The sequence below is a fragment of the Carcharhinus amblyrhynchos genome, chromosome 2 (genome assembly GCF_965287045.1).
Source record: "Carcharhinus amblyrhynchos chromosome 2, sCarAmb.v2.hapA, whole genome shotgun sequence".
In the NCBI taxonomy this organism is placed as follows: Eukaryota; Metazoa; Chordata; class Chondrichthyes; order Carcharhiniformes; family Carcharhinidae; genus Carcharhinus; species Carcharhinus amblyrhynchos.
Window position 1 is genome coordinate 15833068 of NC_137325.1, and position 14011 is coordinate 15847078.

Below are 14011 nucleotides of genomic sequence, written 5' to 3' on the forward strand. Positions count from 1 at the left end.
CAGAGGTTTTCAGCACCTTCTAAACATCGCCTCGCCTCCCTAAACCTGCATCTATTCCAACAATGTGGAACTTTACGTCACGTTGGGTCTAGTCATCAAAAGCTGCTTGGGAGAAGAAAAATACATCTGTTTTGCATTTGCATGGACAGTGCTTCTGAACTGTTTATTACTGCGTGCTACCAATCATACTCCTCGGACTTCAAAACATTGTCATTAAAATAACTCTCCGTCCTGGCTGCTCCCCGCCAAACATCTTGAGATTTATTTTTGCTTAGAAATTTTTCCAAAAACTATTTGCATGGGACTAAAATTAAATGCCTTTCTGTAAAACAGGTTGGGCATAACTGACAGTGCTGGAAAAAGAAAACACACATGAACACAAAAGGACGACGCATGTAAACACAAGGACTCTTTGGGGGCTATGTCCTCAGCCCTGACAGATGAGGTGAAGGAGCTTCACCCCTTAATCAACCTACCTTACATTAAACAAACACAGAAAACGCTGGAAAATCTCAGCAGGTCCGACAGCATCGGTGGGAAGAGAATAGAGCCAACATTTCAAGTCTAGATGACCCTCTGACGAAGGGGCCATGATGTGGAGATGCCGGCGTTGGACTGGGGTAAACACAGTGAAAAGTCTGACAACACCAGGTTTAAGTCCAACCGATTAGCCGATCTGTCGAAGGGGCCACCCAGACTCAAAATGTTGTCTCTATTCTCTCCCCGTCAGACCTGCTGAGATTTTTCAGCATTTTCTGTTTCTTTTTCAGATTCTAGCATCCGCAATATTTTGCTTTCATCTTGGAGGTTCTTCCCCACTGCCTTCAGACTTTTGAATGGACCCACCTTATATTAAGCTGACCTTTCTCTACACCCTAGCTGTGACTGTAACACTACATTCTGCACCCTCTCCTTTCCTTCTCCCCTATATACTCTATGAATGGTATGCTTTGCCTGCACAGTGTGCAAGAAACAGTACTTTTCACTGTATCCCAATACATGTGAGAATAATAATAAATCAAATCAAGTTTGGCTAGCCATGGGAGGTGAAATGTCATTTATTGATAATTTCACTAAAAATGTTCGGACAGGTACAAAATAAAAAAAATCTCTGTACCTTCATGCCAAAATTTATGTTAGGAGGTATCAACATGTTACATCCCAAAATGACCCCACAATTGGAATTCTCATTTGGATAGGCCAGGGTGATAGTGGAGCATCATTGCAGGAAAGGATTGCACTGTAAAGGAACAGTAATCTGATTCTGGGAGTGCTGGCCCTGAATCTAAATGGGAAAGAATCACAATTATAGAATCACAGAATCGTACAGTGCAGAAGGAGGCCATTCGGCCCATTGAGTCTGTACTGACCACAATCCTACCCATAGCTAGTCCACCTGATACTAAGGGGCAATTTAGGACTGCCAAGCCACCTAACCTGCACATCTTTAGACTGTGGGAGGAAACCGGAGGAAACTCACACAGACATGGGGAGAATGTGCAAAGTCCACACAGGCAATAAGCTGAACTGTGAATCAAACCTGGATCCCTGGTGCTGCGAGGCAGCAGTGCTAACCACTGTGTCACCATGCCATCCAGGAATTCTCAGCACAATATCTTCCCATCTCTCAAGCAAATATACTTGCCCTCAAATCTGGATACATTTTCATCCAATTTTCTTTCCTCTATTTCAAGAGTCACGTTTAGCTTTGGCAGCTTTTAAAATCTACAATAGGAAAGGATATTACAGACAGGAAGAGGAAGATGAGGCAGCACAGACAATCAATGCCTCCCCAGAGGGTCAGGCACTGGCAGGATGCCCCCTAGCCATTGACACCTTGACAGTGCCAGCTTGGACCCCCAGCACAAAACAAGGGGCAAAGTACCAATTTCAGTGGGCATCTTGACACTACCCATTGAATATCGGGCATTGCAAAGGGGGACAGCACCTCATGGGGGCAGGGATGATTGGTGGGGGTTCTTGCTGCCTCTCCGCACTCAGACTAAGCGACAGGGTAAGGGGGACCAGTGATTGGGGTTGGTCATCAGGATGGCAGGGAGTGGGGGTGCAGATTGTTGGAGCAGGTCAGGGCTGCGGGCGATTGAGGTGGATCAGGAGGCAGGGGGTTGGAGCTGGGCCAGAATGGAGGGGCCAGCGATTGTGCAGTTGCGGGGGGTGGCTGGTGATGGAGGGGGTTGTGAGGCTGGCCAACGATCGAGCTAACAGATGGAGGCTGGCAGACAAGTGCCACTCTGCACATGCCGATCTCAGGCTGACAGATCGGTTAACGCGTAGTGCCCCACTCAGTGCTATGCTGCTGGCCTCTCCAGCAGGAATAGGCCACACCCCGTGACTTTTGAACTGATTCACGTTAGCAGACTCAGCAGTACAGAGAGTGGGAGATTCATTTTGAAACTCCCACTGAAAAAAAAAAGCATGATTTACTGCAGTTTTTACACAGATTCAACCATTAGAATTCTTTTGGGAGAAGTGCCCCCATGATGTTTATAAGATTATTATATTTTGGGAATATATCTTAAATTTAGGGCATATGGTTGGGAGGGGGGAGATGTGGACATGACATGTTCTGCAGTGTGCCCGAGCCTGCGTGGCTTCGTTGTTTGAAATCAAAGCAAGGCACGGTTTGTCTTACTGACAACGTGGTGCAATGTCTCCCGTTGGGGACACTGGCAACAGTCTCTGGGTTTGCAATGAGAATCCCCAAATTCCCAGAAAGGTGTTGAAGGTACCAGGATGCAAACAGTCGGGCTGTAAGTGGTCCAGGTACTTCGCAGATGAAAGAGTGTTGAACTCCCAAATAGCTAATTAGCTATTTGTTTCCTGTTGAGGTGGCGAGAGCGGAGGAAGCCATTTTTGAGATCAGGTTACAAGCTTCCCTACAAATCATTCAGTATCTCCAACTGACAGCAGATCTGTGTGGTCAGGAAGGGAGAAAAAGCCTCCTGATTTTTCTGAGCTACTTCAGCCGGGACAGAGAAACGGGTGGGAATTTTCCTATTCCACCCATGGAGAGAATCGCAGCAGACAATTGGAGGCTTGGGGGGGGGGCGGTGTGGTGGTGTGGGTTGCGATTGGGAGAAATCATGCAACAGTCCATTGACCACTGACAGGATTTTCCAGTTTTGGGATAAGCTCAGCCAGAAAATCCTGCCCATGGTCTCTGATCAAAGAGATCCTGCAGCCTTCAATAGATTCCAGGAAATTGGTTCCGTTTGGGCTGGGAAGGAGAAGAACAAAGTTTCCTGGGATTTAAGAAACTGTTGAAAAATAAGGGAAGTACCTGGAGACTTCCGATTGAAGTTCCTACTCGGTGAAATGGGGACATTGGAACCCATTAGAAGCTGGCAGCAAGTGTGAACTGTTTGCTAAACGTACTGTAATTCCATGGAGGGTGTAAAGGGCGATAAGTACACAAATGAGCTGACTGATCCTTAAAGCAGAGTAAGGGTCACATGATCTGGGGAACCACTGGGGAGCAGAGTGGGGGAAACACCCTGATAAGCATGGGTTTGTTTCAGAACCTTTTTGGGAGTTGGCTGCAGGCAGAGGTTGCAAGCCTCAGTATAGCCTTTACCAGTAAATAAAGGTATTATTATTTCTTTTCCTTAACTAGTGAACAAGAATTATTACACAAGAGGAGTGTCACCTTACGTTGTCTACAAAACAAAGTGTTTACCAACAGTGTTTCCTCAGGCATCTGTTACAATAAAGGTTTTAAAAGATAAAATTGTCTCATCCCTTCAGCTTGATGACATAGTGGTTAGCACTGCTGCCTCACAATGCTAGGGACCTGGGTTCAATTCCGGCCTTGAGTCACTGTCTGTGTGGACTTTGCACATTCTCCCCCTGTCTGCATTGCTTTCCTCCCACAGTCCAAAGATGTAGAGGTTAGGTGGATTGGCCATGCTGAAAGAATTCTAGTGTCGGGGGATTGGCAGGGTAGATGTGTGGAGTTGTGGGAGTAGGGCCTGGGTGGGATTGTGGGCGGTGCTGACTCGATGGGCTGAACGGTCTCCTTCTGCACTGTAGGGGTTCTATGATTCAATTAACCTGAAGTTCGAATCTCTTTTCTCTGTGGACTCCGTAACAGCTATTTGCGTGCGCTGGTGTAACTTTGTGTGGATGCTGTCTTAGTCCATGTATGACAGAGATCACTGTAGATCTAGACTGTGAGAAGTGGGATGTTTGGTTTGTCTGATGGTGAGACACACGTTATGATCCATTCTCAGCACTCCAGAAATGCGAAAAGTTCACAGTTCCAGGTGGCCTACAATACAAGCACATTACCAAAGTACACCAGCTGGGAATTTTCTTAAATCTTGTCCCACATCTTAGCACAAGTGCAGTGGAAACCCCATTTTCACTTTGGCCTGGTCTTAATCAATTCTGTGGAAGACGCAATCAGGAGAGATACTCAATTGATTCTGTACAATTATGACTTGCACTTAAAAGGAATTAAAAGGTATATAATCCAAGTTAGACTTGCCCTAGCTTTGCAAGCCTTTCCAGTCCAGAAATGTGCGGGTTCGGTTGATTGGCCAAGATAAATTGCCCCTTAGTGTCCCGGCATGCATAGGTTAGAGGGATTAGCGCGGTAAATATGTGGAGTTGCAGGGATAGGGCCTGGTAGGATTGTTGTCGGTGCAGACCCAATGGTCTCCTTCTGTACTGTAGGGGTTCTATGATTCTTCTAAAGGAATCCCAAGGAGTCAGATCTGGAATGAAACCTGGGTTTGGAAAGTAAAATATTAATGGTTGTGGAATAATGCTAGCCTCTTCTAATGTAAATTAGTGTCCACTAAAATAAATAACTACTTTCAAAATAAATAAACAGTTTGATTGCACTTCTAGCAGAATAAGCAAACCTTTCTTCTCTTGCCAGTCTTTGTTCTTCTCGTTTTTCTATATAGCCCCGACTAAAAGACAGAACAGATAAAGAAAGGAAGGAAAAAAAGAGATCAGAAAGAAAGTTAGAAAAGACAGTGGCACAAGGTCAGCAGATAGTTATTTCCAAAGTTGCAACAAAAGCACTAAAGTCTTCAAATGCAACAAGTTAGTTTCAAAATGACACAGGTCTTCATCTTGGTCAGTGTTCAGACTCACTTTCGTATAATATCTTTCAGATAAATGAAACATTTCACGTGGAGCCGTAAGGCAAAAGATGGAAGTTAAGCAGAAGAGGTCGGGAAAAGAGTTTTGAGGCAGACGTAGAGGGCAAGGATGGAGTTAGCAAGGCCTTAGAAAAGAATTCTCAAGACTGTGGTAACAAATATCAGCAAATGGTTAGAATTGCTGAGCAGGAACAGATCAGAGGAACTGGGATGTTGATGCAGAGAAGCACTGAAGAAAGTCACTGAGATAAGCCACAGCAGAACTATCTGGTGGGAGCTGAGAACTAGAACATTAGCTGATTTAGACACGAACAGGGGGCCATTCGAGCTCGACCGACTGGGAGGTGTGAGGGACAAACTAAACTGGGTCGCATTCTGAAACGGTCGATGCTCATGAAAGATGGAAAAATCAAACTCTCAGATGGAGGTCTGCAATAATTGGGAAACATTCTAGGCGGGGGATCGAAGATATTGCAGGGAAAACAGCGTGGGTTAATGGTCAAACAGAATACAAAATAAACAGGTCAACATACCATCAGACTGCTTATCCATTTAAAGGTTGTAACAAAATCATCTTTTCAATCCTTAGTCATGTGGTGCATAGGTCACTCAATTAAGCTGATCTTTCTCTACACCAAGGCTATGACTGTAACACTATATTTTGCATTCTCTCCTTTCCTTTTCCCCTATGTACTCTATGAATGGTATGTTTTATCTGTATAGTGTGCAAGGGAAATCACTGCACCTCAATACTTGTGACAAGAATAAATCAAATCAAAGAATAATAGTTATTTTATCCCTATTCACTGCTTTCTCCTTCTGAGCTGTACATCTTTTGACTGACCATAAAAAGATTGGATAACTACAGGGTTTTAATGGTCTCCATGAACAAAGTTCTGACATGGGAAGGAAGAAAAATTAGGAATGCTAAGTCCACAAGAACAGGAATAAGCTATTCAGCCCCGAAAGTCTGTTCTGCCACTCAGTCAAATCTCATTGGGATTGTGGTTGGTGCAGATTCGATGGGCCGAATGGCCTCTTTCTGTACTGTAGGGATTTTATGATTTCCCTTGTGCTGTTGGTCATTTGCTGTCTTCCTCTACTGTGAGGGCACATGCGAGTCCTCAGCTAACAAGCTGGCCATTGTTGACGCCAGTGTCTCCTGTATCTTAATGGGTTCGTATTTCCCTTAGCCGCTTTCCTTCTCTTAATATAATTTATAAAAACTTTTACTGTACAACTTGATATCCCTTTCAAGTCTTCATCACATTCCCTTCTTGCCGCTCTTAATACCTTCCTTGTGTTCCTCGTTGTCTTTTATAGCACTTTATATAATCTGCTGGATTTCTACTTTCCTTTGCATTTGTCTGTGCAAAGTGCATTCTTACCATAAAATCCCAGCCAATTGTTCCTTCTTCCCATAAGCTGGCCACTTTACCTTGGTTCAAAATCTAGCTGAGACCAACAACTCCCCACCTGAACAAAGGCCAACATGAGTCTCAGCTGTGGATGGGATTTCAGGAAGGGAAGTGTGGTGCCCTGGTGCCACTTTACAGCAAATCGATCATAAATTTGTAAATTATGGGACTTTATAGAACTAGAGAAATAAAGCAGTGATTCCAAGTTCCTTTGTGTGTGTCTCTCTCATTGATTCCCCCCCATCACAGCATCTTACTTGAATCTGTTTCTTTCCTCCCGCTCTATCCGTTGCAATCGCTCCTCTCTCTCCTGACGCCGTTTTTCTCGCTCTGCTGCCAGTGACTCCTGATGCTGCCGGTAGGATGAGGAAAGGAGACCTCCCAGTGCCGGCCTGTGGAACAAGCAGATGAATGGAGCTATGTATGGACAGTCCCAATGAATTTCCCACTTAGATTGAATGAGTTTTTGTTTTAGATTTTAAAATCGTGACGTGGCTCCCTTACTAGCAAGGAACCAAAAGTTACTTCCTTGACTTAACTTTGTTATAATCCCAATGAATGGCTACAGTAAACACATTACCTCCTGAACCAAACAGTTTGTTGCAATAACTCTGGCTATTGCGTAGATACAAAGGCTTGATTGTTTTTAATTCACCAAGATAATACCTCACTGATTAAACAACTTTGATATATCTTGTAGCACATCCCAAGAACAAAGAATGGGGCAAAAGACAATGTACAACACTGGAGCAGAGTTCTCAAGATTAGATAGCTGATGCAAAGCGCTCCCATCTGTAGGTACCCAAGATGCCATCAGTTTGCAAATTCAACTTGACATTTTATCAATGTTATTTGTGAAGATTTTAAACACAAAAGCTTCAAGTGATTACGTAGGTACACTGCATCTTTTCGAAAATGCACCTTGTTCCAAATATTGACACTTGGAGACCATTGCAATCTAATACATGTCTTAGTGCCGGTAATAATGTTGGACATTCTATTTTGTCATCAAAATTGACTCGCTATCTTCCCCCCTGAACAAGACACTCAAACTCCTTTGTGGTAAATCTGCCTTCTCAGTATCAGGAGATCGGAACATGAGGCATGATAATTGCTCATAAGTCACTGGGGGGGTGATTTTCAGCCTGTTTTTACCATCTGGGAGAATGGTGACCCAGACTTAAAATCCAGACAAAATTGGGGGGAAACACGGTTCCCTCCAGAGAGGGATGGTGTTCTGCAATTTTTCCCATTCTTCACTGATAACATGACAAGGATCACACCAAGACAAGAACCTGATTTGGATATATATTAATAAATTAATATAATTAACAGCCCACTGCTCCCACTCTCACCATATCTCACTCTCAAGCTGTACTCCCAAACCTCGCTGATACGGTGTCACGTTAGCACAGTTTACAACAGGTTCACCCAGTTTGTGAACCGGTTGTGGGGATCTCCCTGGGGAGGTAAAGGTGAGTATTGCTCCCTGGGGGGGAGGGGGACAGGTTTGGGCACTGACCCCTGGCACCACATGGCAACCCGCCAACCTGGGCCAGAGGCAGATCCTATTGGCAACCTCATTTTGGGGGTGGAAGAGGGTTGGGGAGGCATGTGGATAGTGACTGGGGTGGACTAGGGAGAGGAGGTGCTGGTGATGACTGTTGGTGGGGAAGGCCGGGTGGAGAGAGGAGATGCGGGTGTTAATCGCAGGGGCAGGGGATGAAAGGGAGCTCCAGAGACCTCTATGGAGGGATGGGGGTGGGGGAGGGAGATTATTTTTCCTCTGATGGGGTGGCAAGGTAGGGGACCTTCCAATCTCAGTGCAGCTAGGCTTTGCCAGCTGGCTTAGGCCCCACCACTCAAAACGATGGTGTGAAATCACCCCCCCCTCCTCACCCATTGTTGTTTTTCGACAAATTGACAGATCTGGAGAAAACCTTGTCTCTCTGGAGAGAAACAATTTTTAGTCATATCCTGACACTTTGCCATTTCTTGATAAGGTTCTGCCCTTTTTGTTCACTCTACAGAATTTCCTGCACATAATTTTCTACTCTTTAATAAATATGTTTAGTTCTGCCTCCAATTCTGATTACTGATGGTTGCAACTAAATGTCAAAAGTCCTCAAGACGGATAGAGAATGAAAAAAAAAGGGACTGCAAACCAGAGGTTAAGGAGAGAATCAACTGCCTATTCAAGAAGGAATTGGAGATACAAAGGATCTTAGCGAGGGAATTCCATTGTGCAAGCCTGAGAGGCTGAAAGCACAGCCTCCAACGATAAGGTAAAGAGATTGGAAATGAGGATGTGAAAATCAAGTCTGAGAGTGGGGAGTTGGAGGGTAATGTTGGAATTGGAGGTGGTTACAGAAGTAGAAATTAGCAAGACCTTGAAGGGTTTTAAAGACTAGAATGTGATCTTTAAATCTGAAGATATCCAATGGATGAGTGGCCAGGACAGAAGGGGAGTTCTGGATTGACTGAATTCTGTAGAAAGTGGAATAAAAGGGTCTGCAGATTACAACGACATGGGAGAGTGGTAGAGGGTGAAATTGTGGGGTCGGTTTTTGTAATGCAGAGCATGTATACCCCATGCGGGGTTGAAGATTCCACTCAGGAAGAAATTAGTTACTGAGACAGTGCACACTATAGTTCAACAAAAGATTTTTGTTTGGTTTTTGGAATGGTGTTGGAGTAAAAAGTACTGGAATTTGGTCGCATGGTGGCATAGTAGTTAGCACTGCTGCCTCACAGCACCAAGGACCCAGGTTCAATCCTGGCCTTGGGTGTGGAGTTTGCATGTTCTTTCATAGAAAGCCCACAGTGCAGGAGGCGGCTATTCAGACCATCGAATCTGCACCGACTACAATCCCACCCAGGCTCCAAACTCATAACCCCACTATTTACCCTAGCTAGACACTAAGGACAATTAGCATGGCCAATCAACCTAACCTGCACATCTTTGGACTGAGAAAGGAAACTGGAGCACCTGGAGGAAATCCACGCTGACACGGGGAGAATGTGCAGACTCCACACAGACAGTGATCCGAGGCCAGAATCGAATTTGAGTCACTGGCGTTGTGAGACAGCTGAGCTAACCACCCACACGTGAGAGGGGGAGAAGAGGGGTGGGGGTGGGGAGAAGGGGGGGGAGGGAGAGGGAGAGCAGTGGAGAGAGAGCGAGCGTGAGGGAGAGCATGAGAGAGTGAGAGTGAGTGGTGGTGATGCTGATTTTACAGGAAAGCTGATCAAATTTAAAAAAAAATAATATTTAGCATCGGCTATTAAGTGGGACAGATGTGGATCAACTGACAGGCATCAATATTGTGGCAAAGTTATTTTGAAGTGGGAAAAGCTTCCTGATAAAAAAACTCTGCCAGATCTCATTTTTTTTTTAAAAAAACAAGCAGACAAGGTGAATTTCTTGGGGTTTTTCCCAGTTCACTGATGGTAGTTTTACTGAAGTCCCATTTTCCCACAAAATTGGGTGGCACAGTTGTCAGCACTGCTGCCTCACAATGCCAGGGACCCAGGTTCAATTCCGACCTCGGGTCACTTCTGGGTGAACTTTGCACACTCTCTCCATGTCTGTGTGGGTTTCCTCTGGATGCTCTGGTTTCCTCCAAAGATGTGCAGATAGGGTTGATTGGCCATGCTAAATTAATCCTAGTGTCAGGGGGATTAGCAGGGTAAATATGTGGGGTTAAGGGGATAGGGCCTGGGTGAGATTGCAGCCGGTGCAGACTTGATGGGCTGAATGGCCTCCTTCTACAGCGTAGGGATTCTATGAAAACCTGAAACCCGAGCAAACTCACCTCCCCGATACAAATATTAAATGGAAACAGGGTGCATCGCGATGGCATTTCCAAGTAAGATAACCATGGCAAAAATATTACACAACTCCTCCCTCTCTCCTTAAAGGAGAGACTTGCAATACTAGTGAACCAAAATATATTGGCCCTTCAGTAAAGAATGATAACTGTGGCTCTAGTGGCAATGTCTGTGTGTTGACGTGACTTCTGAATCAAAAAATGATAAAAGACTGTGCGTCATTATCACATGCCACTGTGGTGGCTATAGACAGTTTTAAATCTGAAACAAGCTGATAAGTGAAAGGGAGGATCAAACTAAAACCAAGCCAATCTATTTCAGCTTCAGAACTACAGAGGGGGACGAGATGAAGATGTCCTTGAGCTGTGACGTTCAACTGTAATTCAGTTAAAGTGATGGGGTGAGAATTTTGGTTGTGATAAGCTGGCAGCTGGCTGCAGCGTTCTTCTGAAGGGGGCAAAATGTGTAAAAGGACTGTTCATGGCAACACAATCTAAATCTGTACGCCAGAAGATTACATTCACTGTTCCAAAGAAAGTCATGCATGATCACGGTCATTTTATGGCAACTTTTAGCCCGAAGTTTACTGCAGTACATTTGCCAGCTATTGCTCAGATGGTTCAAGTAAGGATCTGCACTGCCTCAAATGGGAACTATGCTATGCCATAGGAAGGATGTTATTAAACTGGAAAGGGTGCAAAAAAGATTTACAAGAACGTTAACTGGACTGCGATTTATATGACTTTATCTGAATTATAAGGAGGCTGGGATTTTTTTTTCCCTGGAGCGTAGGAGGATGAGGTGTGACCTTAAAGAGGTTCATAAAATCACAAGGGGCGTAGATAAGGTGCATCGCCAAGGTCTTGTCCCCAGGGTAAAGGGATTCAAAACTAGAGGGCATAGGTTTAAGGTGAGGGGGAAAAGATTTAAAAGGGATCCAAGGGACAACTTTTTCACACAGACTGGTGTGCATATGGAATGAGCTGCCAGAGGTGGTGGTAGAGGTGGGGATACAATTACAACAATTAAAATACATTTGGACAGGTAGACGGATGGGAAAGGTTTAGAGGGATAGGGGAAAAATGCAGGCAAACGGGACTGGTTAAGCAAACCTGGTCGGCATGGACGAGTTGGGCCAAAGGGCCCGTTTGCGTCTATGTATCTCTATGACGCTATTCAGATAGCAACCTCTTTTACTCTGGAAATAACGTTACTTTCTATTGCAATGGAAGATTTAGTTAGATTCTAGAAGTTGGTACGCACCATTGCTTTACACTGTGACTGAATGGAGTCAGTCATTACATGAGGCATTTAAACAACTACAGTTCACTTGATAAACGGCAGATGCTGGAATCTGAAACAAAAACAGAACGTGCTGGAAAAACCTCAGCAGGTCTGACGAAGAGTCATCCAGACTCAAAACACTGGCTCTGTTCTCTCTCCACACATGCTGTCAGATCTGCTGAGATTTTCCAGCATTTTCTGTTTTTGTTACAGTTAACATGGACCCGTCGACCAAATCCCCAGACAACAAGGTCAAAATTGTACATTTATAAATGAAATAGATGAAACAGTATCTATGGGAGAGAAATTCAAAATGATAACATATAACTTGCAAGTGTCATGGGGAGAAAAAGTCAATGCTGTATTTAACTGCAAGACAACTCCAAAGACCCTGTTAGTTTAAATTTGCACTGTGGGAGAGGAGGTAATATTGGAGGGGAGTCCTCTTCACTTTTACTGTGGCAGTACCGACAAACATTGCAAAATCAGATATGTACACCGCTTGTAACTTAGACTTCTTCTCGATCCTCTGGTGCATCAGTACCGTGACCAGCATTAAGCACCCGAGTGTTTGCCTGTCTCTTCTGAAGCATAAGCAAGAGAGAGTCAGCAAATAGGCTGGTATCAAAAGAACAGCAGGCACTGGTGAGCACTTGCAGTGAGTAGGAGATAGAATGAAACCCCTAAGAGCATTCCTTGATACTTAAAAAGTAAACAAGACAAAGACACAGGGCAACTTTGGAAACAGGTGCCTGGAAGGGGTGGTTATTCTCTCGGATGGGGCTCTCATGATGTCTTAGCTGCTTATAAACCCAATAGTATGTTTTATGTCACATGGAGGACTATTTCTGATGGAGCTGCTTTGGACAATAGATCAGAAGGTCAACTTTCTTCATCCTTAACAAATTCTCAGAAATATATATTCACATTAATAATAATGTAAGAAGCCATTGCCTATTTTGAGAAATTAGGACCACTGAAAAGTTACAGCACCGGAGGCTAATCAGCTGACCAAAAGACAGTCGGATGCCCTTTTTAATCCCACTTTCCTGCACCCGGCCCATAGCCTTGTAGCTTAAAGCACTTAAGGTGCAGATCCAGGTACTTTTTAAAAAAGAGGTTAGGTCTCTGCCGCCACAACCAACTTGGTTGGGCAGCAAATTCCAGACACCCACCACCAGGTTCCTCCTCATGTCAACTAGCTCTTCCTCATGTCCACTATTCCACAGGTATATTTTATATTGATCTACTGATTCGGGTAATCATCTGTACCTGTCCCAGAAGGGAAAAAACAATTTGGACCAGTGTTCTTATTTCCCCGTTTTTACTGTTATGGAATCCCTACAGTGCAGGAGGCGGCCATTTGGCTCCTTGAGTCTGCACCAACCACAATTGCACCAAAGCCCTATTCCCGTAACCTCTCATATTTACCCTGCTAATCCCCCTGCCACTGGGGGCAATTTAGTATAGCCAATCAACCTAACCTGGACATCTTTGTACTGTGGGAAGAAACCAGAGAATCCAAAGGAAACCCATGCAGACAAGGGGAGAATGTGCAAACTCCACACAGACAGTGACCCAAAGCCAGAATTAGACCGGGTCCCTGGCGCTGCGAGGCAGTAGTGCTAACCAGTGTGCCATTGTCCACTGATTGATGATGAGCATGTTCAGAATAGACAATCTAGACAGACATAATAGGACCTCAGGCCTTCAGTTGGGCCTCACTTTTACGTTGCTGGCTAGCATGCAAAAGGTAAGGGTTCCAAAGAATCCATGCTTCCTCCTGCAATTTAAAATTTAAAGGGAAGGCAATGGTCTAGTGGTATTATTGCAAGATTATTAATCTAGAAACTCAACTAATGTTCTGAGAACCCGGGTTCATTTCCGTCACTGGTGTAATGTGGATTCAATAAAAAGAATATGGAATTAAGAGTCTACTGTTGACCATGACACATCTAGAATCCCCAAAGTACACAGTTTTATTTAATAGCTAGCAGGTCACAATTGTCGCTCCCCCCCAACCTTTTGATTGCAGTTTGCTACACCTGGGAACAGGATTGGGGCCACACCAGGTTTGCCTTCCCCTGTCTTCCTCCAAAAGTACTTTAAAGTGTCCCAGGCTCACCATTACAGGGTTCAAAAGTTTGAAGAAGCCTTGTAAGTTCACATGATTTGAGCAGTAACCTTAATTTGTCCATTGACTGGACTCTTCAGTGCATTGCAAGTTGTCGGTAAAGGAAAAACACATTCTCTGAATATTATTGGACAAAACTGTGCAGAACAATAGAATCATTTGTAATCTTTGTAGATAAAAATCGATGACTGATTTCTGATGGCTTTCTCAGG

At 44.4% G+C, this 14011-nt stretch overlaps 1 protein-coding gene across 12 annotated transcripts in view; it reads right to left on the reverse strand.

Annotated features, from left to right (window-relative positions):
- Positions 1-14011, reverse strand: part of fhod3b (formin homology 2 domain containing 3b) — a 560180-nt gene that overhangs the window by 97848 nt on the left and 448321 nt on the right. For 10 of the 12 annotated variants that reach the window (XM_080202871.1, XM_080202833.1, XM_080202860.1 and 7 more), the window contains 2 exons: positions 6808-6942; positions 4887-4937 (listed from right to left, as the gene is read on the reverse strand). In XM_080202871.1, the coding sequence (XP_080058997.1) occupies positions 4887-4937; positions 6808-6942 (186 nt within the window). The remainder of the gene's footprint in view (positions 1-4886; positions 4938-6807; positions 6943-14011) is intronic. The other 2 variants (XM_080202852.1, XM_080202918.1) reach the window with 1 other exon arrangement.